Raw genomic sequence first — 27,852 nt, forward strand, 5'->3', positions numbered from 1 at the left:
CGGCATAATCTTTGCCCCTTCAAACCCAATTTATGGTGTTAGGAACCCAGAATATGGATTTAATATGATTTTCCTCAGCAATTCTTAGGTGCCTTAACCTCTGAGAACTGTGTTTAGGATAGAATACTTAAGCAGTTCTTTTTAAAGTGGTTTCCTGAGTAAATCACGCTTTCAAATATCATTATGTAGTTGCTAAGGGGAGATGTTTCATAAAACATATGAAATAAATTTCCTCTTGGAAATTTTCTCCTGAGAAGCATTTTTTCTACCTGGGAGTTTTTCAAGAACCCTGAGAACTATATTAATTATGGCACAAGATAAGAACATGTGATCTTTAACTTACCATCGTTCTCCTATCAATAAGTGAAAACACAATTAGAATTGGAATTTCAGTAGCTTAAAATGAATAAAATTTTCCCCAATGGGAAAATATGAAAATAAAATTTATTGTCCACTGTAAATTTGCAATACTGAACATTACAGAAAGTACTGTCTTTGATTTCTTTAAGAATCTTATTTTTAACCCTTTTAGTAATAATCCCAAATAAAATTTAATGCCACTAATTTATATAATAATAAAATGTGACCATAAGTATAAAGATAAAGAAAATATGCTTCCTGTTCATAGAATTAGACAAGAAAGTAAATAATTAGAAGGGCGAGCATTTTCTAACACAAATTTCCATTTTAGAACTTTTGTGACAATGAGACCTCACCTGTATATGAATGATGTACTCAGAGCAACTCTGTGCTTGATTTACTACCATATTCTTCTGCAAGCACCTTTCATTATTTTCTTTAAATAAACCTCTGGAAGTTACTCTGGATGAATATCTATCTGCATCAAGTGTGATGTTATACATAATAGCTGTGATAAAAATCATATAGAAATGTTATTACAAATAAACTTCTAAGGAAAAAAAAGTCTTGCATTGTTTTTTCATATTACACAAAGTCTAAGTTCCAGAAAATAAAGAAATAGTCTTTACACTGGTAGATTATGAACTACGGGTAGCACAATATGATTTTTTAATTCTAGCTCTGATAACTGACTTTGGATACAAAGAAATGTTATTCAGACAAATGTGGCTGGGAGCTGTGGAAAGAATATTGGAGTTGCCACTGGGAAATCTACAGATAAACCTGGTCCGATTACTCACTGCCTCCTGCCTCAGCTTCCTTCTCCATAACATGGAGACAGGGAAAACAAAGGGACAGTTATTGAATGCCTACAGTTAAACACATTCTCATGTTACCTTATACAAGGTTTACAATAAATCTGGGAAGTGGATATTGTTATTTTAGTTTTGAGATAATGATATAGAATCAGTGAGATAAAATAATTCACTTACGCTTACACAGCTAAGACTTGGTAGGAAATAACACTTGGGTATTTTTGAAATAAATTCTGTGTTCTTTCTGTTTCTCTGCCATTTTAAGGGACAAATGTCCCCTTAAGGACTAACTAATGTCCTCTGGAAGAATGCGTACAGTGCCAGCATGTTCTACAATCTTTCATGGGGAAAAGACATGCCACACTGCCACAATCAGGTTCAAGTCAGACTTGGTTTAAATTCTAATTCCATAGTCTCTGTGCTCTCTCACTTTGGGCAACTTAATCTCTTTGAACCTCTGCTTCTTCAGCTATCAAATAAAGATAATCATATCATCTCAGTGAATTAAAAATGAAAAAAAAAACACTGTGTAAGAAAATTGATGATGGTACCAAGTGTCTAAACTATCAGAACTATTACTTTCAACTAAAGTCCACTGTTGGAAATTTAGAGTGAATATCTCATGCTATTCATAGATTATCAACTATCTTATTTGGGTTTACTCTATCAGATTTTATTTCTTTCAGTATTTTATGCATTATTGTCAATAGATACTTTAAAAGACACATAAAAAGATTTAATGCTTTGAATATACTTCCTAAAGCATTAAATCTTTATGTGTCTTTTAAAGTATCTATTGACAATACTGAATAATTTTTTCTTGCTCTAATTACTTAATGAGATAAAAATATGGCTAACACACACACACACACAAAAATTAACTAAAAATAAGCAGTGAAAATTAAAAAAAGAATTGTGGGTGGCTGGGGTTGTGGCTCAGTGGTGGAGCACTTGCCTAGCACATGTGAGGCACTGGATTCAATCTTCATCTCCACAAAAAATAAATAAATAAAATAAAGGTATTGTGTCCATCTACAACAAAAAAATTTATATTAAAAAAAGAATGGGAAGGATGTCACTGTAGTTAGGACAAAGTTTGTACATGTTTTAATACTTTAAATTTTTTAAAGCAAATTGGTGAAACTGATATACAGTCTCATACTGGAACATGTGCCCAATGTAATAAATAATATAAATCATATGCTTTATAATTCACTTTTCACAATTAAGAGGATGGGATTCTTGCCTTATACACTATTATTGACAAGCAATTAAGTGAGAGATGATGATGACTGGCTTATCAGTGTGAACCTGGGGAATCAAGGTGAAAGATTCAAAGGAAATAGTGAATGACAACATGAAAGCCAGGGATCCTCAGCAGCCAATCAATGGCCCAGGAAATTCTCTGACAGTGGAATTTTTGATGCAAAGCAATAGAAAACATAAAATATGGTCAAAATGTGGAAGATGCTTGAGGCACATTTTTGCTTTAGGCAGGAAAGATGAGCAGCCAGGTATTCCTGCTAACTAATGTGTCTTCCAATTTAATATTTTAGGCAGAATAGTAACAATGTTCATAGAGTAGTGGTTTGTGATATAATTATCATGGCTACTCAGATGGATGTGTGCTCCAAGGCAGGTCTGTGAGCTATGCAGCTCAAAGTTGGGTCAATGTTTGAACACCTGAAAAGAAAACTTCCAGATGGATATAAAGTCTTGCATTGTTTTGTCATATTACACAAAGTCTAAGTTCCAGAAAATAAAGAAATAGTCTTTACACTGGTAGATTATGAACTAAGGGTAGTGAAAGTTGTGCCAGATATGAATCTAATGTTGGCTTTGTATTCTGGCCTTATTTATTTCTTGGTTTATATTATGACAAACAACCTGACTGATTATTTTCAGGCTTTAAGCTAGTTTATTTGTTGTCCACTTAATTAAATATCTGTAGGAACTACAGGTTCTGAAGTGTAGAGCCAGAATCTGATGGAAGGGGGTTTAGAACCCATGAAATAGCAGGGTGGTTTTAAGTGTTAAATTGCATGCTGTCTACAGAAGGTGCTGAGATAAAAGTTGGAGGTGAGATGGAGTGGTTAGAAAAGGCGTCAAAGAGGATCCTGGACCTTAGCCAGGACTAGAAAGATGACATGGCCAGCTGAGGGGACAGAGGATGACAAATCCTGCTGACACTTGCCTATGGTGCTTTTCCCATTTTCTGCCATTTGGTGAAACACACACAGACTTGACTTGCTTCTCTGGATTGTTTAGAAAACTTAAAACAATAGGCACAGATTCCATGCTTCCTTTCATTATTCAGTGCTCATTAACTATTCAAGAATAGGAATAGCATTCCATGTTTCACTGCATGTATTGTATCTAGAACAGGGCATAGCCAACAAGTGGCACCCTCATTTAAAACTACCAGTCCAGTGAAATCTGTGTGTGCCTGCAGATTTAAGTAAGAGAATTGTGGGTAAGAGAAACTCAAAGGACAGAGTTGAGAGAACCCATAATTATGCCATGAGATTACAACATTCGGCAGCAGAATGTCACCTTCCAGAGATGAGAAAGGAAGAGCTAAACAAACATTCTATGCCTAATGAACCATTCTTAAGTACCTCAAATGGGTGGCAATTTAAGTGTCTGCAAGTAAAGATGCTTCTTTCTTTTTGCCTACAAACCAAAGCATAGCTTACAGACTAAAACCATAAATAAACCTATCTCTGTACAGGTAATTTCAGGTTTACTCACCCACTTGATTGTTTTGCCTAGTAGGTCTAAACTTTGCACTGAAGCAGAGTTTGAGTATTATTTGAGCATTCTTGTTGAACAAAGTGATTTTTTCTGGTGTGAATGTAGCTTTCACAGCCACATCAGCAATACTCTGTGACCTAAAAGATAAAAATGGAAACAGACATTATTACCAAGCATACATATCATGAGCTTTACACAGAGAACCCAGTACCAGCATCATTTATTTTTTTCTACCTTGAATCTGAACACTTCTGCAGTATTTTCCATTTGAAAGCTCTGAGGTGGTATGCTGGGACAATGACTTTTTGATTGTGACTACATCATCAGCATAACACACATGCATTTGTTTTTAAATTCAATGAACAGCTGCATGAGCACAGGATAGAAGTCTGCAACCTCTTTGCAAGTGAAGAGCCAAGTCATGATTTTGGTTTTCATCAGCTAGAAGTAGTGACATTCACCCTTCTCACAATGTTAGGAGAGAAAGAAGAAGGTGAGCAGGTAGAGATAGCAGGGCTGAGGAATGTGGTCATGGCTACTTTCTTACTGCCTCAGAGTTTAGCAGCAATTCTTTGAAATGTGGCATATGGCCATGAGGGTAGCAACTAGCTAAGTGCCAAAAAAAGGCTGTAGAGTCACCTCAAGCAGATCACTGTAACCTTCTGACCTGGATAAAGACTTTCTGATATCTTGCACTGATTTAATTTGTTCCTTACAACACTCCTATGAAATAGGTAGGACGAATATTATTTTTATTTTAGCAAAGGAAATGTCTGAGACACAAGACATTTGAGGACTTACCAGTTTACTTGATACAAGTTAGTTAGTGAGAAGTTGGAACCCACAGTCTCCTAATTTCCCTACCTTGGAATTTACACTTGATCACAGTGACCTGTGGTGTTTACCCTCAATTATTTACAAAGTAATTTCACTGTTTTTTTTTTATGAAAAGTATCACAAGAAGACATATAAAATATTTCCTTTTAATATCAGGTACCACCTGAAGGACTCCAGTTAATGGAAAAATCATTTCAATAGTTAATGTCTATCAGGCCTTCTAATGAATAGTCATAAAACATCTAATTAAAAAAAGGCAACTTATCCTCAAGTTTATAAGATCTGAAATGCTTAAAATGATGTTTTCTTTAAGGCAATCTTTAAGAGAAAACAAGTATTTATTTCAACAGAGATGTCACTGATTTACATATTTTGTAAGTTTATTTAAAAAAAAATATTCTTAGGAGTTAAACAGAAAAAACAGTCCTGAAAACTTACAGAATGTGACCACAAAATGATCTTAACCTAGCTTGACTCTTATCTCCATATATTCATTGACTACATGTATCTTGATATTTTTGAAGAATCAAAATTGTATTCAATAAGGAAAAGTTTGACTATCACTAAATATATTTTAAAAAGTGTCATAGTATAGTGAATATATAGCCTACCAAGTATAAATTATAAAGCCTACCAAGATGTGTAGAGGGTGATGTTCACTGAGAGATTTCTTATTAAACCACTTAAAACTCAACCATATAATTATATCACACCTTGCATTTACTCTTGGCATGCTACTTATAAACAACCTTAACAAATTTTATTTTGGAAATATATTTTCTTGTCTTTCTGTCTCAAATATTATCCTTGTGTTTTATTTCTACCACATAACACATTTCATTCTACAATAAAAGCAATGCAATTATTCATTAAAGAACAACTGAGTTTTGGAAAAAGTATCATTAAACTTAAAAACATCAATGATTAATGTTTTTGTGTCCTTGATATTCATTCAAAGCACATTTTTTTTAAAAGAGATGAATGAACGGGCACTCTTTTTTTTTTTTTTTTTAAAGAGAGAGAGAATTTTAATATTTATTTTTTTAGTCTTCGGCGGACACAACATCTTTGTTTTTATGTGGTGCTGAGGATTGAACCCAGGCTGAAAGCATGCCAGGCAAGCGCGCTACCGCTTGAGCCACATCCCCAGCCCAAATGGGAACTCTTGAATAATCAATTTCTTTGTAATTCCAATCCCGCACAAGTCCATGCACTTATTTTTGACCTTGAATCACAAGGCCTTTGAATGTGATTCTTGTTCCCCCTCACATTCACCTCCTATGGACGTCAGTGAGAGGTCAGCTAAGCCTAAACTGTGGCTTCCTCTGTATGACTTAACAATTTTAAAATATACTTTTTAATCACACATGAGAAGTTTCATTTTATTTGTGTGTTCTGAACATTCAGTATTTTCAATGTGTTCATAAGGCTTCCCTTCTATAAGCTGAGATAAGTCTGTTAACAGAAAGGTAAAATATCAGGGTGTCCAACAGCTTTGTTTTTTTCTATGCACTGTTTGGATTTACAATGTAGAGAAAAAAAACTTGATGCTAATGTGGAGCAAATATATATTTGCTCCCAGGAAAAATATAGTCATCTTTTATGCAAATTCCCCAGAATCTTATATAATGCACATGGCATTTCTCCATTCCAGCACAGCAGCTCATGTTCAGTGAGCTAGTTTGCATCTGGCACTTACTGACTCACCAGAGTTGAACCACTTGTCCAAAAGCACCAATGGACACATCAGTGATGGAATCCCCATTTAAGTCTCCATAGCCATCTAAGGATCTCCCAAAGAACTGGAGATGGCTCCTAAAGGCTCCATCAGATCCCAAGATTTTCTGTAAAAGCAAGTTTGATATGAAATGACACTGCACAACAGTGGAGCCGGACAAATGGCAGCCTCTGTCCTCTAATGCCCCATGTTATCATTTTCCTGGTTATCTTTATTCCCCAAAAAATTCCCCTGTTTTTTCAATCACTTCTTATTTGCCTGTGCACCACTTTTGCACCCACATTTCCATTAATAAAACAACATGCATCTACAATATAAAACTACAACCAACACAAAATAGTGAAAAATTCAGTGGATGGAGAATAAATTGATGCAAGTTCAGGTCCAGATTCCTATCCCAGCTTGCCTTGTTCAGGTCTTACACAAAAATTGCCTGCCTAAGGATGTTGCTTAGTTAACCTTTATCCAACTGGTATTTCTCACTTGAAGTTTTATTCCCTAATTCGGTGTTCTTTTCTTTTTTGAATTCTGTGGCATTTATTACTATAGGAAATCCTTCATTTTATTTATCTGTTTTCCAATTGCCTCCTCTATTAGAATACAAAATCCATGGAGAGCAGAATTTGACATGATGACAATCGAATATAAATACATCATCACGTAGCTCATGGCTTACCTGGGAATACTTTGTGCGAATTGTGTCCTCGTGACCATTGTAAATATACACAGCTCCAGAATTCTGATTTTCTAAAGGTGAACCGACGATCACATCATTAAAGCCATCCATGTTGATGTCTGACAAAGCTGCAATTGCGGAACCAAACCTAGCGTTTTCAAAGCCCTTGGGGCCTTCTAGAAATTGGTGCTGATTTAAAATGCCCTTGCAAAGGGAATAAAGGATGATTAAAGTAAATCTCACAACATGTGTACTTAAAATTCACAGCAACTGATGTCCAAAACAAAATGTTACTTATAAGTAATATCTTGAATTAGAATTTAAAATTTTCTATTTATGATGACAACGATAAATAAAAACTTTAATAAGATCACTGCATATTTGCTCATAAACCAAGATTAAAAGAGGTACTTCTCTTTAGCTAAACAACCTAAAAAAAGTATTCATTCCTTTTTCTCCTTTTCCTCTCATATTAAGATCTTCACCTGTTTCCGAATTTTTAATTTAAAACATTCTGATGAAATATCTAATGTCTGGGATTAAATTAAGGTAAATGCAAAACAAAATAAAATATGATGATTTAGGTTTTACTTAAAAGTCACAAAACAGTGGCATAATTATAATGGGATAGGAAGTGGAAAGTGAAATAGTTAAGATTCCATTGTAAGAAACACTAAGTAATTATCCCCAGTGGAAAAGACATTTCCTTGTAAAAGACACAGTTTTTCCTTCAGATTTTGTAATCAACTAAGGAAATATTTCACGACTTCGCAAGAAAGTCATGCTCCTCAACCATGAAACTGGGTCAGTGTTGTTTTTTCTTCCATTGAAATCTCACGGAAATGAATTTGCTACTGAGTTTGATAACATATAAAGAGATTTTTACATCTTCAACAATTAATGAAATAGTTCAGAATATTTGAAAAGCAAGGAACATTTTAAAAATTGTGGATTTATTAAATTTTCAAATAAGTAGATATGCACTTCCCTTATTGTATGTACAATGATACACTCTGATTATATAGGTATAATGAGAATTATTTAATTGATTCTATGAAAGGGTTAATTTTTACATTAATCTAAATAAATGAGCTAGGATAAACTATCACAACAACTAAGCATAATCTTGACTATGTTAACTTCAGTTTCTCTTTTTCTTTCCATACTTGTCTAATTTTCCATGCCAAACTGTGCCTTTAATTTTCTTCCTGATTTCACTGAGTCCACTATACCTCTATACATGCATTTAGAGAGTTCAGTCTGCAATTTGGAAAAATTGTGCTTTTTTATGTCAGATTGAACTAAATTTTATGTGCAAGGATTTGAAATTCCAAGAGTTGGACATACACCTAAATGTTTCACTAAGCAATGGAATTTCCTGACAAACTTATGTAGAAAGCATCTAAGATTCTATGGAGTTTTCTAAAGTGGTTGGTACTATTTCTCTTTACTGCAAGTTGATAACAAAATAGCACTGTTGTGTTATTATTATCTTTTCATAAAAAAATGAATGAAGTGGGCTGGGGATGTAGCTCAGTGGTAGTGTGCATGTCTAGCAAGTATGAGGCCCTGGGTTCAATCCCCAGGAGTGAAAAAGATGGAAAGAATTTTTACATTTGTGGATAGGCAGAATTAGTATTATCAAAATGGCCATATCACCAAAAGCATTACACAGAGTCAGTGCAATCCTTCAAAATACCAGTAATATTCTTCACAGAACTAGAAAAAACAATTCTAAAATCCATTCAGAAAATAAGAGACCCTAAATAGCAAAGCAATTCTGAGTAAGAATGAAGCTTATAGCATCACAATACAGGACTTAAATTATACTATAGAGGTATAGTAACAAAAACAGTATGGTATTTTGGCACCAAAACAGAGAGGAGGACCAATGTAATAGAATAGAAGACACAGAGAAAAATCCACATAGATAGAGTCTTCTGATATTTGACAAGGTGCCAAAAACACATGTTGGAGAAAATATAGCCTTTTTAAAAATACAAATGGTGCTGAGAAAACTGGATATTTATATGTAAAAGAATGAATCTCGATCCCTATCCCTCTCCCTGCACAAAAGCTGACTCAAGGTGGATCAGAGATCTAGGAATTAGAGCAGAACTCTGAAACTGCTAGAAGACAATGTAGAGCCAACACTACATCATGGTGGCACAGGCACCAACTTCCTTAACAAGACTCCTACAGTGCAAAAAGTAAAAGAATTGATAAATAGGATGGTATCAAATAAAAAAACTTCTGTGCAGCAAAGGAAATAATAAAGTACATATAGAGAGGACCTACAGAATGGGAAAGATCTTTGCCACCTACTTCTCAGACAAGGGATTAATATTCAGAATATATAAAGAACTAAAAAAAACCCCACCAAAACCCCAAATAACCCAATTAATAAATGAGCAAGAGAACTAAGAGCCAGTTCTCAAAAGAATAAGCACAAATAGCCAACAAATATATAAATAAAAAGTTAAACACCTCTGGCAATCAGGGAAAGGCAAAGAAAAAGTATATTGAGATGTCATCTCACTGTAGTCAGAATGGCAACTATCAAGAATACAAAAAAAGATAAATGCTGGCAAGGATGTGGGGAAGATGTACATTCATACATTTTTGGTGGGACTGCAAATTAGTACAATCATTCTGGAAAGCATTATGGAGATGCCTTACAACTATAGAAATGGAACCACCATATGACCTAATTATTCCACTCCTTGCTATATATACAAAAGATCTAAAATCAGCATCCTATAGGGATACAGCCACATCAATGTTTATGATGTTTACAACTCACAATAGCCAAGTTATTCAACCAACCTAGATGCCCATCAACAGACAAATGGATAAAGGAACTGGGGTATTTATACATGATGTAGTTGTACTCAACCATAAAGAAGAATGAAATGGCATTTGCTTATAAGTGGATGGAGCTGGAGAACATCATGCTATGTGAAATAAGCCAGACACAGAAAATGAAGTGTCAAATGTTTTCTTTCATATGTGGAAGTTAGAAAAAAATAAGGGCAAAAACAGGGGGTGGGTGGGAACCAGTGGAATTGAGGAAGGGGATTGAATCTGAGGGAGAACGCTTAGGAAAAGGGAGGAATTGTGAAATGAAACTGACCAAAGTGAATTTCACCTTTATGTATATCTCTAATGCACTAATTTAAAAAACTATAAATAAATAGAAAAAAGACCAGTAGAATAGAGGAAGGGAAAGAGAGGGTGGAGGAGGGGAAGGAAAGGGGAAGTACTGGGAAATGAATTGGAGAAAACTATATCCCATGTTTGTATTATTATGTCAAAATGATGCCAATATTATGTATATCTATAGGGCACTAATAAAAATGCATGAAATACTTGGGAAATGCACTAACATTTGTGTGTATATTTCAAAAATGATTTTAATTTATAATGACTTTATTTTTATAAGAGAAATGTTTCCAAAGACTTCTCATGTAAATTGACATTAAACTCTAATTATGCCTTTTAACATGATTTTAAGGTCATTACTTAATGGTGACATCTTCAAAATTAATAAAATATAAACCAAACTCAACATGCGAATCAATTATCATCCAGTAATAACTTTTTTTTTTTCAAAATGCAGATTACCTTTTACTTGTCAGCACTAAAGCAAATTAAACTGCTTGTTTTAATTTTACCTTTACAATAGTAAACAGGTAGACTCTTCCTTCCTCTTTCTTGAGGTCATTCATGTACATTGGTGCCCCGACCAAGAGCACATCTGTAATGGTGTCTTTATCCACGTCAACTGAACACAGCACACTACCAAAATAGGAGCCAATCTGGAGTAATAAAGCATATTAATCTTAGGATTCCTAGGATTCTTATACATTGAATATCACATTGAACTTTAATTAACATTTAAATGCACAAAAATGGAGCTTTTACAACCTGAAAGATGCTAGAATATAAAGATGGAGAGCAGATTTTTTTCCTTCAGGTTAAATCACCATCTAGCTACTTGATTCTTAAACCTCAGGGTGCACAAGAATTGGTAAGGAAGTGTCTTTAAGACTTATTACTAAGCCTTCTGATGAAATGTCTGGAATGTGATCCAAAATATTTTTTTTTTTTTAAATAAGCACCTCTGGTATTTCTAATGATGTTGAACCAAAGGCCACATTTATAAGAGAAATCCTTAGTAACTATGTAAAGGGTGCTGTAGAGAAAGGTAAGAGTAGAAGCAAGAGGAATAAATAATTATACTTCCATAAAAAATATACTGTAATATGGGCAAGTCCCAAAGGTTGAGTGATTGGAGTACATGGACGTCAGGAAGGCTTAGAAGGATAAAGCATTATTTGAATTGCATCTTAAGGACTTTCCAGGTGGAGAGAAATGGGGAAGCATGAATGACATAAATATCCATGGTTGGACTGGGACAGCTGAGTAGCTGCCAGATTGACTAGTATAGGAGGGCTGGGTGGAGATACAGTGAAAAAATAGAGGCTGGGAATTTGGATATTCATCCCACTCAGCCATATTCATTGTATGCCTAAGCAAAAACCTCTTTAAGGATTAGAAATTAATAAAAACAGATTGCTTCCATAACATTTTCTTTAAAATATTCAACACCCTTCTTTTAAAAATACTAAAGAGGATGAAAGAGTGTATGATTATAGCTAGTTTGTGGCCCAGGAAGTCAAGAACTCAGGTCTTCTTACTCTTTTTTTTTGTGGTACTAGGGATTGAACCCAAGGGTGCTTAACCACTGAGCCACATCCCCTGGCATTTTTTTTATATTTTTATTTAGAGACAGGGTCTTGCTGAGTTGCTTAGGGCTTCACTAAATTAATGAGGCTGAGACTCATAATTGGCCTGCCTTAGCCTTGTGAGCTGCCAGGATTACACGCGAGAGCCATCATGCCCAGCAGGTCTTCTTATTCTTAGAAAATCCACAGCAACAGCAAAATCAGAATTACTTCCAGAGAACAGAAGTCTGTGGTTAGTTTCTCTGTCTCGAGGAAGGAAACCACTTTCGGTTGTTTGCTGGGGTTCAGGGATGTACATTTCACATATGGCCAAGAACTGAAACAGGAGCCCATAAGCTGGCCTTTGCTCCTGCATGACACCAGGATTCTGCTTAGGGTTCAATAACCAAATGACCACCCACCAACATAAAATGGAAGAGAGTTGTTTGACCTTTTAGGAACATGAAAGCCAGTAGGTCACCTCAACAGGCTCAGGTGCTGCTCAGTTCCTATTATAACCTACTGTTCCCGTGTTACCATTTCTCCTCCAGACTCTTGGCTCCTCATGTGGCTTTGTTCACAAAACAAAGTGCCTGCCACCATGACTAAACAACAGCCACCTAGTGTTCATGTGGGCAGTCAGAACAATGGACTGGGATATTACTAAACATCACAAGCTTTGAGGCCAGTTAAGATTGAGTTGTGAAAGTAACTTAATACCATTAAAATTGTGTTTTCTTAAAAATCCGGCTAAACTCTCAGTAACCTATTAAAGTGGAGAGCAGATGTTCTAGTATTACTGTGAAAATGTAAGGAATGTACAAAATTAAGATCACAGAGCCAAATGCATAGGAGGCACTCGATAAATGTTAGCTCTCATTTCTACCTGCCCAATTCCCTATGTACCCAGTTGTCCATAAAATTATTTTCACCTGATAAACAATGATATTTACCTGGTCCCCTCTGTGAGCCTGGATAATTGTGACATTGCCATTCTCATTAACAGTGTACAGCACTATCTGGCCAGTGTAATTTGCTCTAGGAGCACCAGCAACAAAGTGGACTTTTTTTTCAGTAGAAATTGCAGCTACAGAATAACCTAGGAGAGAAGGAAACACAGGGTGTGAATGAATATCTCAGCCAGATAAGGCTTGCCCAGTTAGTAGAGATAATCAGAGATCCTTTACATTAGATATAGAGCACAGTTCCCCATGCTCCTAGGTATGTCACCAAGGACACATCTTTCTATTTCTAAGATGAACTGCTCTTGCCCTTCCACTTTTCACACTACCCAACATAGATGGGTCTCTCTCCATCTACAAACCTGGCTCTAGATTCCAGGTTGTCCTCATCGGCAACCTATGAACGTGACATTCAACAAATATGCCTTGAATGAATGAGCGAATGGAGTTAAAAAGTAATGTCACACAGAGGAAAGGCCACAGGCCACAGGAGTTAGACAGTTCTAGATACAAACTGTGGATTTGACACTTACTAGGTTGTTTAGGATCTCTAAGGATCCTAGAGGTAAAATGGCTCTCATGTGGTTGTTAGAAGGATTTAAAAGTTTATATAGATAGAATAGCCATCCCAGGAACTGCCCCATAGTAGGTCCTCTAAGTCAGTGGTTGTTTATGATAGAAACAAAAAATGGAAAACTCTAAAACAGCATAAAACTACCACTTAGTGTATTGGCTTTTAGAAACTATTTCTATTTTATTTTATTTATTTATTTAGTTTTGATATTGAGGATTGAACTTGGAGGCATTTAACCATGGAGCCACATCCCCAGCCCTTTTTTGTATTTTATTAGAGACAGGGTCTTGCTAAGTTGCTTAGGGCCTCTATAAGTTTCTGAGGCTGGCTTTAAACTGGTGATCCTTCTGCTTCAGCCTCCCAAGCTCCTGCGTGAACCACTGCACCCGACCACTATTTCTATTTTAGAGAGACATGATCATATTCCAGGAATTACAATTGATTAAACAGCCAGGGATGGGAGTGCAAAGCAAATGTTTTATTAAGCAGTTGTGAATTAAAGCTGGATTGGCAAAGAGGCAACATATGTATGAACAACAAATATGATGGCATTTCAGAGGCTTTGCTGAACTGACTGACCCTAAGATTCAACAAGAAGCTAGTTTAAAGGAAAGCAACTTCAGTCTGCTGAGCCAAATGCTTTTATGCCTTACCTAAATATGAACTGTGATTTCTATCCTGCAGAATCTGGTCAAAGGCTTGTTTAGGAAAGATTGAATATCCATGAGATGTCCCCCGGACAATAGTCCCACTCCAATCAAAAGCTCCAACTGCTCCTAGCATCAGAATATCCTAAAGTAATTGAAAATTGAAGATCATTAAACAAATCACATATAATGCATGAGAAGGCAGGGTAGGGCAAATATTGAAATAAGCTATTTATATTTAAGAAAAATAAATGCAATGAAAGGAAATATATATTAATGTATCTTGATATATCTCAAAATTGTTTTCATAAATTTGCACTGGAGAACAAATCTTATCATGGTTTATCTTATTTTGGGCCCTACTTTTGACATGTTACATAGATAAATTTTTTGTAATAAGCTCTGGTATAAAACAGGTACCTAGTCATCTTAAAATATCCACTCAAAACACACACATTTGCCAATGCTGAGTCCTTATGAGCCTATAAAAAGGCATGATAGTAGAATGTCAGTCCCACATATTCACAGGAAAAGCTCACAACTGGAAATGAGTCATGCTTGAATCACAGAGTGCTGACCTGAGAGGAGGAAGAGCATGCTCCTGCTCTCTCAGGCATGTCTTGGGGTCACTTTTCTGATCTATTATTTTTAACTTTTTCCTCTCTCTTTTTGATTCATTCTCAAATCCCCATATCCCATCTGTGGGATGACAGTGCCGCTACAAAAGGTATCTGTAGCTGTGACAGTTCATCTATTGGAAGGAAAATTAGCATGGGCCAGCCCTGGGGAAGGGTAGAGGGGGACAGGCTACTATGGATTAGATCAAGCTCAATTTGAATATCAAAAGCTATAAGTCATTACTGAAGGCAGGTTTCGTCAACACGGGAAAATTTATATTTAAGTTTTTGGCCTTAGATCTTAGAAAACATCAAAGGTATGATTCCGGATCATAAAATATTAGCCAGGGAAACAATGTGTGCCATTTTGAGGATTAGAGAGTGTGAAATGATGTGAATGAATGTAGTATTAGGGACTCTGATCAGGACTCTGATCAGCATGGACGGGTTTACAGAATTGTTATAAAATTCTCTGTGTATAGATTCATTTGTATTTATTTCTATGGGAAAGATTAATAACTTTCAGCATCTCTAGGATTTGGTGTCCCAGAAACAGTCCACACTTTCTATTCTAGACATACAAGCAGCTGTTCTTGGTCCTCGGTCTGCCCCTGAGTTCACACTGTATCCTCACTATTTCTCAGGGCGTCACATATTTTTTCCCCTTTCTCTACCTACTCAAATCCTAGATAGAATTAGAGTAGAGGCCTGAAGGCAGATGCTTCTGAGAAAGAAGACTAGGCTTCTCTGAGCTAAGAAAACACTGGTGTATTCCAATCTTCTCTCACATCTTTCCTAAACATTTTCAACTATTTTCTGTCTCTGCTCTTAGAGAAAAATACTATTGCAACTCGGAATTTGTTAATTGGTTGAAAGGACATTCCTGTAGGGATAATATCCCACATTAATATGGGGCTTGAGCTCTGGAGCAGTGAAAGTCTTCTTTGCATATTATCTCTCTTCCTCCCCATAGAAAATCCCTTTGAAATAGGGAAGGGGAGGCATTGTTAATCTTCATTTTTGAGGTGATAAAGCAGCAACACAAAGAAGCTAAGGAGCATGGCTAGGAACCAGAACTATCGTTCTCTAGATGGTTGTTTTTTCTGCTTCATATATAAGTTATTGAGTCTGAAAGCATAGGGGTGAGTGGCAGTATGGCTTGAAGTTATCTATATACACACGTTTTGAGGAGAGTAATCCGCACTGAATCCTACTTGTGACATTTCCATCTGGATGTTGTCTCCTCCTTGAACAGTACCTGGGAAATAATCAGTTTCAAAATTGTATTACTGTCAGTTAGTAATGAAAAAAATTTTAAAAACTTTAAATCAAGTTTTCAAACATAGGTGTGCATGCATCTCTCTCTTCTCTCTCTCTCTCTTTCTCTCTCTCTCTCTCTCTCTCTCTCTCTCTCACACACACACACACACACACACACACACACACAACATTAACACCCCCCCCCCCAAAAAAAGAGCTGGAAGATCCTGGAAAAAGGAAATGACCAAGAAAGTGTTTTAACAGATTATGAAAATCTATAATACCTCCAAAGTAGGGTTCATAGTTGGTTTTAACTTAAGATTAATGCATTTAATGACATGCCTACAAAGTTCCTGATATTAAAGACCCTTTCACAAAGGAAGGGTATGAGGCAAGGTGAAAATTAAAGTCAATTTTTTTAAAAAATATTTTTAAATTGTCAATGGTCCTTCATTTAATTTATTTATATGTGATTCTGAGAATTGAACCCAGTGCCTCACACATGCTAGGCAAGCACTCTACCACTAAGCCACAACCCAGTCCTGATGTCAGTTTTTTTAAAAAAGTTTTCATTACTAGCTGAAAAACTAATTGAATTTTTAACTTTTAAGTATGTCTCAATAAATGCACACATATCTCAGATGCAGTTGGATGAGTTAGGTAATTGACCAGTGGTGAAGATTCTGCTAAGAGATATTTGGGTTAGCTACCAGAAACCAGGATTAAATATTGAGGAGGAATTTTACCAAGGAGGAAATTGTTCATTGTGGTGCTTGCCTCTGTCACTAGCACCAAACCAGTGCTCATTTTCCATGTGTTAAGATCAAGATGGCTCCATTTCACTAATTTTCACAAAAAGGAAGCTAAATTCCTGGACTAACATTTTAATAAAGAGAAGAAACTATACTATATAACCTAGTGTTGTTTAGAAGAAGTAGTGATTTACACAGAATGAGCAGAGGTAATTTTAATAAAATAGAAGAGTGCTCTTCAAAAAGTCTGTAGTAGTAGATAATGTACAAAATCATTTCTAGTTAGCTTGAGATTACATTGTGGTCATTCTTATTCATGCCACTACAAATGCACAAAATTATCAGCACGGACAGCTTAGTAATTTTGTATCTCAGGGAACATGAGATTTTGATGATGACTAGTCACTTAGAAGCACCATAGGATATTTAAGAAGCAATACAATTGTTTTTTGATTAGGAATTTCCAGTAAATAATCAGGAGATCAAGATGTAAATATAGCAATGAACTTTTAATTTATACAATCCCCTTGGATGCAGATTTGGAGGTAGTTCCTGATATGTAGATGATCACTAAAATACCCTTTTTAAAAATTGTTTAAATTTGTTCTAATTAGTTTTACATGACAATAGAATGCATTTATGAACTTTGATATACATAGATGGGATATAATTTCTCATTTTCTTGAGTGTACATGTTGTAGAATCATATTGTTCATGCAGTTACATATATACATAAAGTAATAATGTCTGTTTTGTTCTACTATCCTTGCTATTCCCACCTCTCTTTCCCTTAAAACACCCTTTTTATTGCAGAGAGTTGCATTAACTATCTGGAACTAGGATTTGGGTAGTGTGGAACTCTTTACGAAATTTAAAGTGTGTTCTAATCCTCCACACAGTGAGTGCCTGGATATGTGATATTTCTACACTGACCAGACTTTTTAAGTCCACATAAGTAAATTATTTTAGATCTCATAAATAAAATGTTTCTTCAAAATTATACAATATCATATAAAAAGATAAAACTATTCAGGAATGTAATAGATATTGCTAATTTTTCATCAATTTATCATCTTGTCAACAATGTATGAGCTTCTTTACTTCTCAATAATCTCTGTAATAGTAAACATTATTGTGCACATTTAGGTAAAATATAAAAGTGATGGAAATTGTATTTTTAAATAATTACTGAAGTTGGGAATATTTTTTATGTTTATGAATCATTTATATTCTATCCTTTATAAAGTACTTATTCATATTTATAAATTTTTCTTACTGATGTATAGAAGCTTTTTTTCTATAAAACTATACTAATTGACATTAATAATGCAAATGTGTGAATACAATAAAAATTTCAAAAAGTTTTAGAAGAAAATTCTTAAAAGGAGCTCTTTTACCTTCAATGCTGAAAATTTGTTCTCCTAATGTCCCGGCCTTTTCTAGAAGAGCTGCTTCATCAGACACATTGAAAAAGTATCTTTCTGTTGGAACACTAGCAATGGCTTTGATTTCTTTTATTAAATTTTTAGTATCAAGGGCATTTCTGTTTAAATACCCAAGAACCTTGAAAATAGAGGAAGAAGGAAAAAAGTCATTCCCGTTGTTCTCCACGTTTCCTATTAACACCTTCTAGCCTACTTCCCAACACCAAAGACCTTCTGGAGAAGTAAATCAAGCAACATTTCCACACCCATTTATTTAGTCGACAAGACTGAAAATCAGCAAGGAGCAGAGAGACAGTAAAAACTTTTTTAAATAATAAACTTTGAACAGTCAATAAGAAAATGCTGGTATAAAGGAACATTTTATCCATCAACTACAAAACACATGAAAAGAAAAGCCACCTACTGCTATGCCAAATCTCAGTATATTGTCGTTGTTGCATTGCTCAATCACATCCTTCAGCATTGAACCATCATGGGACTCCCCATCAGTCACAACCACCATTACTTTGGTAGCTCTTGGTCGTCCACCAGAGGCTCTTGAATAAGCAAAATCTCTGTGGCCGATAAAATTAAAGACTCGTTATCAAAAGATGAAGTTAATATGTAGACCTCTGGTTTAAAATTAAAATCCAGCCTATATGTATTTCAAATAATTTATTCAGTTCATTGATATTTTTTCAATTTTAATTCATCAACCCTTTTCTTTGTATTTTTCATATTTGACATGGTATTTTACAGACTACTCATGTATAAAGCTTTTTTTTTTTTTCTGATACTAGAAATTGATTCAACTCAGAGGCACTCAACCACTGAGCCACATCCCCAGCCCTATTTTGTATTTCATTTAGAGACAGGGTCTCACTGAATTGCTTACCGCCTCTCTTTTGCTAAGGCTGGCTTTAATCTTGAGATCCTCCTGTTTCAGCCCCCTGAGCTGCTGGGATTACAGGTGTGCATCATGGCACCCAACTAAATCACTCAACTTCTATAATTGTTTAAAATGGTTCCATTTTCTTAGATTTAAATTTTTGGTCAACCTGAAATCCATTTTGATTCAAGGAGCAAGGTAAGTTTTCAGCTTTATTTTGTTTTTAGGTGATTAACTAGCTGTTCAATAACCTATTTCTCTCTGTCTAATGAACCATATTGTTACACATTTTTTTCCTATGTAATTTAACCTACTCCTTTGGATAGACTACCATTTATCTGATGATACTTTAACACCTGTATCTGTCCTCAATTCATCTCTTCCATCTTCAAATTTACATATTCAATGTGTGCTGCATATTTTTACCTGAATGTGTAAGAAGTTCTTCAAGTTCTTGGTATGTAAAATGAAGCATATCATTTTATTTCCTAAAATATTTTGTGTACTCTATTTTATAGAATATAAAAAAATAGAAAACTGTTCCATAGTTTTCATCTAGATAAATCTGAATTACAATTTTTCACATCCCACCTTTTTGAGTGAAATATATGTTCTAGGACATAGTCTAGATCACAAGTATGAGTGAAGATTTTAAAAACAGAAACTGGGCCTTGTTCAGTTTTGCAATGCCTGTGACAACAAATTACGATGACAGACAGTGAAATCAGGTGAAGGAAATAGGATAACAAAATTAATGCAAAAAAGTGCCAAAATTCTATTCAGTGTTTTAAAGAAAGAGAGAGACAGAGACAGAGAGAGAAAGAGGAAAGAAACGGAGGTAATAACAGTTTGGATGATACAGAAAACTGGGTGATTCTCCTGGCAACAAGAGGATTAAATTCTCTTAGCTCGAGAAATAATGGTGGCACAGGGAAGAAAACCCAAGTTTTGAAAAGATGATTAAAACTGTACAAGTTTCATCTGAGTAGACAGTGACCATTATCTTGGAGAGGGAAGTTTTTCAGGGCCCCCGGATGCCTCCCATGGAAAAGTGCCACACCTATATTTCGTGATGAAAACAGGGACCCTCAGCAGTTTCTAACTCTAACGAGGCCATTTTGTATCAACCAAGTTCTTCCCCTCAGTCTGGATCAGAAAAGGCACTTGACCTATGGCAGCTGACCCTATTGACTGGCCAGCAGTTGACGAGATGACCTGGGCCTATAGGACATCTTAATAGAGACAAGAAACATTAAGCCCATCAATCATATCTTCCCTTGTAGGGCATCTGATTTTGAGATAGATACAGAGAGTCACCCACTACTAGAAGCAGCAACTAAAATATACACACAGAGAGGGGGAAAAAAGAGAGAAGAAAAGAAAGGACAGATGGAATGGGAAGTGCAGAAATAGAAATGACAGGATGTGGTGACTGACCAGACGTTTGATCTAAGAAGGAATAGAAAGAATACAGAAAAACATCAAGTTTTTGAGTGACTGAGCAAATAGACTATGACATGAATCAAAAAGACAGAGTCACAAGGAGTTCTGGGGAAGGAATGACCAGTTTAGCACATGCTGAATTTGATAAGTGAGTTGACACTCCAAATAAAGATATTCAGCATCAGCCTAATGCCCATGTGGCTTTGGGAGGAAAATTCAGGAATGACTGCTCAGCAGTGGGGTGACACCAAGAGAGCTGATGATGACACCACGGGAGGGGATGCAATTTTTAAGAGGAAGGGCTATACGGAAGGAAGGGCTCTGTTTAAAGAAGAAAAATAAGCCAGTGACTAGGCAAAAGTTGTTCACAAAAAGTTGTCAGGGATCCCAGATTTTGGCCACGTCATGACAAGTGTTTCAGAATAGTAGAGTAGGTTCATCCTTATCACATGCTCAAGGGAATCCAAGAGGATGAGGCTTGAGGGGTGGCTTAGAGGCCTGCATAGCTAGGGGAAGAGCTAGGTTTCAAGAAAGTGGAAGGAGAGGGTACAGACTCTGTTTAAATGAAATTCTGGTATCAGGAAGAAGCTATGCACAAGATGAAAAGGCAGGAAGGAGGCTTAAGGAAAGGCATGGGTATTGTTCTCATTTTTTTTTTTTTTCTTTTTAAGAACAGGGCAGTACTTAGGATTTTTGTAAAGGGATCTGATTACATCAGTAAAAGTGAAGGTCATGGACCTGGAAAAATATAGAAACTGACATAAGAATGAGAAAAACACTGCATAGTTGTAAAACCCACACTTCCCACAGATTATTTTTTATATTATATATAATATAAAAATATATATATAATTATATATATATATATTTATTTATCATATATATATTTATTTATTTTATAAAATATATATATATATATAATGAACCATGTGATTTGGTTCATATGTTTAAGATTCTACAGCTCTTGTTAATTTGCATGAAGTGCTTCAAAAACTTAATTAGTAAAAATTTATGATAAATATTAACAAATAATGATGCTGGCTTTTTAAGCTAAGATCTTATTTCATTTAAATCATGAAAAATTATAAAATAAAAATTTAATTGTTGCAAAATTTAAAATTTAATAATAAAATAAAATTTAATAACAGAATAAAATTTAAATAAAAATTTAATTCATGAAAAATCATCTTATAAGAATCCCAGAATCGAGCTGGGCCCGATGGTGCATGCTTGTAATCCCAGTGGCTCAGGAAGCTGAGGCAGGAGGATTGGGAGTTCAAAGTCAGCCTCAGCAAAAGCAAGGTGCCAAGCAACTCAGTGAGAACCTATTTCTAAAATAGGGCTGGGGATGTGGCTCAGTGATCAAATACCCTTGAGTTAAATCCTTGGTACCAGAAAAAAAATCTCAGAATCAAAGATTTTAACCTTATTTTCTAAGTGTCTTCTCAAAGTACTCAAATTATAGAATGTGGAGACTTTTGTTTATTAGCCTGATTTAAGTGTGGTTTCCAGACATATTACTTTTCTTTTGTCTTTTATTTCCTTTTTCTTACTTCTCAGCACTTTTATATTGTCAGAATAGTGGTGTTTTGGCAATAAAACTTACCTTGCAAACCGAATTGCTTTGAAGGTGTTTGTGAGGTCCCCACCATATTGGAATGTCTGGGATGTTGCTGCAATCATTTCATCTTTGGTTGCAAAAGTATTCAGGTTAAACACAACTCTTGGATTGTTGGCATATTGAATTAACCCCACCTTCAAAAGAGCAGAATTTTATTAATGGACTGTCATCACATAATAAACAATTTCTATATGACCAGTATAATAAAAGTAAAAAATGCATTTAGACATGTATCCGTGGCTCAAGGGAACCACTTCAAATTTTTTTTTCTTGGCAGTTATTTTTCTTTGGATGAAATGACATCTGTGTATAACAGTAGTACTGATTGCCAAGCAACAGAATGTGCTCTGGATTATGACTTGGTTATCTAGATTTAACCATTATGGGAAGCCACTCTGAATGACCATGCCTTCCAGTCCTGAAGCAGGAGGCTCTTGAGCCAATCACCATATTTCATAGTGACTTGAGCTTTGTCCCAGCTTGGATAGCAAGGCCTGGCTCCAGTGTATGCATCACCTGCGAGGGTTGAGCTACTCTCACCTATTCCTTTGTAGTCATATCCCTTTGCCTTTTTGGGGATACAATGTTCCATGGAACCTCCCCTTGTGTGTTCCCTATAGAAGAATAAAGAATTCTGGTGGCTCTCTCTCTTTCCAAGGACCATAAGATCACAGAGCCGTCTCTGGAATATTGAAAGGGGTATTTCTGTGTGGTTGCATGCTTTCTTTGCCGTTTCTTGAGTTATTGGAATAGTCAGATTTTGTGGACCCAGCATTAGGTCGCCAACTAGGACAGTTGGTGACAAACCATAAAGATTTTTAATGCATGACCCTATGCTATTAATATGGATGAATATTAGAATAATGCTAAAACAGGAAGATTAAAATAGATAGAAACAAACTTTGTAATTATCAGCAGACATAGACTTGCAAACAACTATAAGCAATCATAGACAAGGCAACACTACATCATTTAGGATAATCATGCTATAAAAAAATCAGAGTTGAATACAAGATAAGTTAGTGTACCCCTAAGGTATGGAGTCAATTTAGATTTATTTACTGCACTGGATTTCAGTTTTGACACATATGGGGGAAAGTTGTTGGCTATGCATATGGAACAGAGAATTTTTGGCTGATTTCAAGGGAAAATACCATTATGGAGAATCTTATTGGAGAGAGATGAAAGAAAGGAGACTTCTGAACGAGATGTTTGGGGACATTCTTTTCATCTTTGGGTTCAAGGAGGTCATACACTTCTATTAATGTCCTCATTTTCAGGCATTGGAATCACTGTCTAAACTGCAAGATGGGGCTTTATGAGCAAGAAATAGAAATCAGAGAAATAGGGATCAGTGGAAAGAGACTCCCTGAAAGACTCTCTGAGGTCAGTATGTGAGGAAGGTAGAAGGAGGGAGGCCTGGATTTCTGAGTTCAATCAGGGATTTTTGCCTGGGAGAGGGGATGCTGGGCCCCATGAGCATGATGATAAAAATATCCCTGGACCTCTTTCTTTAGGAAAAGGATGTATGGTTTGAAAGGAAGGGAAGGATAAAAAATAATGGAGGATTTCAAAGTCTGATATGAGAGGTTGATGGTGGTGCAGTAACCCTCTTGACAGCCCCAACATTCTACCTGAGAATAGGGAAGGGGATTAAAAGACATGTTGTATATTAGATCTTATAGAAAGGCCCAATTTCATTTGTGAGAAACAAGAGTGGGTTATACCGCTCCTAGAGAGGAATAAGATTCATTGAGACTTTGAATACATCTGAAGCAAGATGCATTCATATGAGACTTTGACAGTGTTTCTCTCCAGGAATCTGTGCTATACTTAGTCTAGGTTAACAAAAATTTCTGGTAAAAGCTCACAATGAAACTTCCAAGGTCTCAGCAGGCATTAATGTCCTCTTGGTGATATAAAGTAATATCAATATTTTATAATGCTACATACGGAAGTGGAAAAGCAGATTTCAATAAAAACAGATGCAATACCTATAGAGAAAAATATTTCAAAATTTTTACTATATGTTGGATATTGGGGTATCAGATGCAACCCAAGAACATAACTGGTAATTATGTGAACAGCTCTCTGCTGAGGTTGGTTCACTGTGCAGTTAAAACTAGAATGAATAGCAGATCCAAACAGAAATGAGGGGGAAAAAAAGAAGAAAAAGAAAAAACAGAAATGAAACTTTTTTCAAACTCCTGGGATTAAGGGATAATCTTGCCTCAGCTTCCTGAGTAGCTGAAATTATAAGTAGCACTTTTAACATAAATGCTCTTCAGTCTCCTTACAAAATCATGAAACTTCTGTTCCTGAATTTGGGTTGCCTGTCCTGAGAAGATGTAAAAGCAAATTAAAAACTTCTGAAGACATAGAGAGCTATATCAAAATATTGAAAAGACTTGGTCTTATGTTTCAAAAAAAAAAATACTGGCTAGACTAGAAAGCAATAAAAGAATATAAAATAAGAGATGGTAGAATTGCCCTTAGTGACTTATTTCTAAAATTTTCATAATTCAAAGAGTATACAGCAAGGAATAAACATAAGAAATTCATTATTAGTACACACATGAAGAAATAAGACATATGCATGTATTCAGAGGTTAAAATAGGCCATTGAAAGAGAATAAAATGTTACTTCCCAAAATCTTGATACCTGTGTCACAAAACTCTAAGGTCAACAGCATTGGACAGAGTGATAGGGAGAAGAATAACTTATAGTAGCTCAAATTTCAATTAACTTTCAAGATTAACATTTAATGCATTTAATATGGGGATTTGGCAAATGCAAAAATTAAGACTTCATATTTATCATTCTTCTCTCATAAAGAAAGCTATGGGTTAGTTTACTGATATGCATACCTGTGTCTTCTTGGGGCCTATATCTAGGCCTTGCACAAATTTTTCCAAAAAATTCTTTACTGCATCCCATGGATAAATACTGTTTGATTCATCACACACAACCACAACATCTATTAAGGAAGGGCAGGCTAGAAAAGATAGAAGAAGATTTCCATAGATAAGTCAAGTTTCACACCCATGTAAAAATTAGACTTATGGAGGGATTGGGTAGGACTTGATAACCTCCCCCCTCCTCTAAATGAAAAGCCTTGTTCAGATCTTTCACACATTTATAACTTACTCTGAACTGCAGGTGAGAAGCTGGCTGAGAGCTGAAAATCAGGACTGACGTCAGAACACACACCAGTTGTATAATACTGATTTCCACACTGCTGTGCCCACAGGGGACCACATGTCTTCAAAGAAATGAGAAAATGATAAATGGAAACACATGGAAAATACTAACCTTCTACAGCCCCATTTTGGAACTAAGGAATTGTTTCTATTCTTTTCCAAGATTCTGGAGATTTTCAGCTCTTTAACAGATCAAAAACTGGAGAGGGCAGAAGTGATATAGAAGAAAGTGGCAGACCTTCTGTGTCCAGTGGCAGCTCAGTAAGAAGAAGGATTATTGGTACTGTTAGGGGCAGGTGTCAGTGAAGGGGAGCCCAAGAGGTCCCCCCACCATGCTAGAGAACACCTAGAATCAGTAGTGCAAAGGTGATTTTTTATGTCTCAGTTACTTGGGCTTCATCTATAAAATTAGCATAACCTTATCTCCTGTCAAGGCTGTTTGAAGAGCATGGTTTGCAGATTTAAAACACTTTACAGTGCAGGGAAATAGCAAGCACTCTGTACCTGTTGGCTAGCATCTTTAGTGTGAATGATGGATCATTAATTTACTCCTATCCCTTTCAATCAGTCTACAGAAACCATAAGGCCAAGTGCCTCTGAGAGCCAGATGGAAACCCTGGAGGAGTGGCTGGGCCAGGTAGGGACAACTGAAACCATGAAGAACCTATTTCTTTTTTTTTTCAAGAGAGAGAGAGAGAGAGAGAGAGAGAGAGAGAGAGAGAGAATTTTTAATATTTCTTTATTTCTTTTTTAGTTTTCTGCGGACACAACATCTTTGTTTGTATGTGGTGCTGAGGATCGAACCTGGGCCGCACACATGCCAGGCGAGCGCGCTACCGCTTAAGCCACATCCCCAGCCCCAAGAACCTATTTCTTATATCCAGGGACAGGCTAGCTACTGTGTCCTCCCATCACTGCTGTGAAAGAGAGTTTTCTGTTTTCCTGAGAGTCATAGAGGGAAATTTTTGCGTGAAAATTCACAATTTAAAAAAACACTCTGTTAACCAAACACAAATGAGGTTTAAGGACTGAAAGGTGATTTATTTTTTCCTTTGCTCTTAAGTATTTATTTATTTTTAGATCTTCCAAATTCCTTATTTCCATTTTCTAATTTATTTTGTCACCAAAGCTGACTGACACTTGCCCTTATCATCCACATTTCAGTTCCTAAAATCTCCATCAACAGAATCCCCATTCTCTCCTTTGCATCAGACCTTTGATAAATGCCAGGAACTTCTGATTCAATCATGATTAGAGCATATGGGAAACATTATATTAAATAATATTAAAATCAGCAGATGAAAAAGGAGAAAAGAAGAAATGAGAAGTGTAGCCAAGATCCTAAAAATTTTTACAAAATTTAGTATTATGTAAAGCTGTGGGTGATATGTAAAGTTTATGCAAAGTGTTGATGTTATGGGAGGATCATTTATTAAAACTGAACAGAAAAGTGTGGACTTGAAGAAGCAATTGGAAAAACAAAAGGAAATTTATTTGACCCAGTTTAACTGTTCGTAGCATAATAGAAGCAGCTGTGGTCATATTTCATGCTCAATGAATAAGGCATAGTTTTCCTTCTATAAAACTGATTCATTTTGCCAACTTGTTAGAAAAAAAGTCATTATCAATGTTTCTGACTAATTTATGAAATAACAGGTATTGATTCTTATCTGCATTCTAAAGCATTTTTAAAAAATCACCTTGCAAAATAGCTTATGATGTACTCAAGAATGGATTTTTTTCTTTCATGAGCACTGGAAAACAGTATAAGAAGTTGAAATTAAAATATGCCAATTGTTAATGCCAGAACATTCTTGCTTTAAGCCCAGAATTTAAGAAGTTTTTTTTTTTAAAGTGACTATCGTCAGTCAGTTTTTTTTCATGTAATGCTGAAGAGTTTCTTATAATTTTGACCTATCAGCTATATAAGAAAAACTTTGATCAATCTTGTCTCTTTCTCTCTTTGTCTCTCCCTTCTCTCTCCTCCTCTCTCTCTGCATCTCTGCATTGCTGGTTTTTACATTGACTGTTCGATTACTCTCTTAGATTATCTTTCACTTTTACTTTATCTGGAATCAGAGATGAAAATTTTTTTTAAAAAATTTGAAGCACATTTTATAATCCCTGATTCTCAATATGTTCCTCTTTCTGACTAACTCAACCTGAAAAACAAAGAAACAAAAATATGAAAACAACCATATGATAAAGATTTTAGAATATCATAAACCATGGAGATGCACTGCAATATTATTTATGTACAGTTGTAATACATTATTATAAGCAACATTTAATTTACATAGTGGTAGCAAAGATGGTAGAGAACTAATATCTATCATTACAAATAGAATGACATTGTTCAAAATTGGTTACATTTTTAGAATAATACAAGTATAAAGCAGGCTTTTAAATTAGCAAGTTATGGCATTAAAAATATTAATGTAAATTTAAATTAGGCTTTCAAAAACAACTTTAACTGGGCTAAGCAAGTAGCTTATCCTTATATGAGAAAGCAGAAATTTCAAATAAGATTGACTTTTTATTTTCCTTTCTACTTT

At 35.4% G+C, this 27,852-nt stretch overlaps 1 protein-coding gene across 1 annotated transcript in view; it reads right to left on the reverse strand.

Moving 5' to 3' along the window:
- Nucleotides 1-27,852, reverse strand: part of Itga2 (integrin subunit alpha 2) — a 96,484-nt gene that overhangs the window by 19,044 nt on the left and 49,588 nt on the right. The window contains exons 5-17 of the mRNA XM_076857700.2: nt 25,245-25,359; nt 24,965-25,092; nt 22,082-22,230; nt 18,568-18,718; nt 18,117-18,282; nt 15,889-15,965; nt 14,097-14,235; nt 12,861-13,006; nt 10,855-10,998; nt 7,181-7,384; nt 6,474-6,610; nt 3,927-4,066; nt 717-868 (exon numbers count right to left, since the gene is read on the reverse strand). Of these exons, the coding sequence (XP_076713815.1) occupies nt 717-868; nt 3,927-4,066; nt 6,474-6,610; nt 7,181-7,384; nt 10,855-10,998; nt 12,861-13,006; nt 14,097-14,235; nt 15,889-15,965; nt 18,117-18,282; nt 18,568-18,718; nt 22,082-22,230; nt 24,965-25,092; nt 25,245-25,359 (1,848 nt within the window). The remainder of the gene's footprint in view (nt 1-716; nt 869-3,926; nt 4,067-6,473; nt 6,611-7,180; nt 7,385-10,854; nt 10,999-12,860; nt 13,007-14,096; nt 14,236-15,888; nt 15,966-18,116; nt 18,283-18,567; nt 18,719-22,081; nt 22,231-24,964; nt 25,093-25,244; nt 25,360-27,852) is intronic.

The sequence above is a fragment of the Callospermophilus lateralis genome, chromosome 5 (genome assembly GCF_048772815.1).
Source record: "Callospermophilus lateralis isolate mCalLat2 chromosome 5, mCalLat2.hap1, whole genome shotgun sequence".
Lineage (NCBI taxonomy): Eukaryota > Metazoa > Chordata > Mammalia > Rodentia > Sciuridae > Callospermophilus > Callospermophilus lateralis.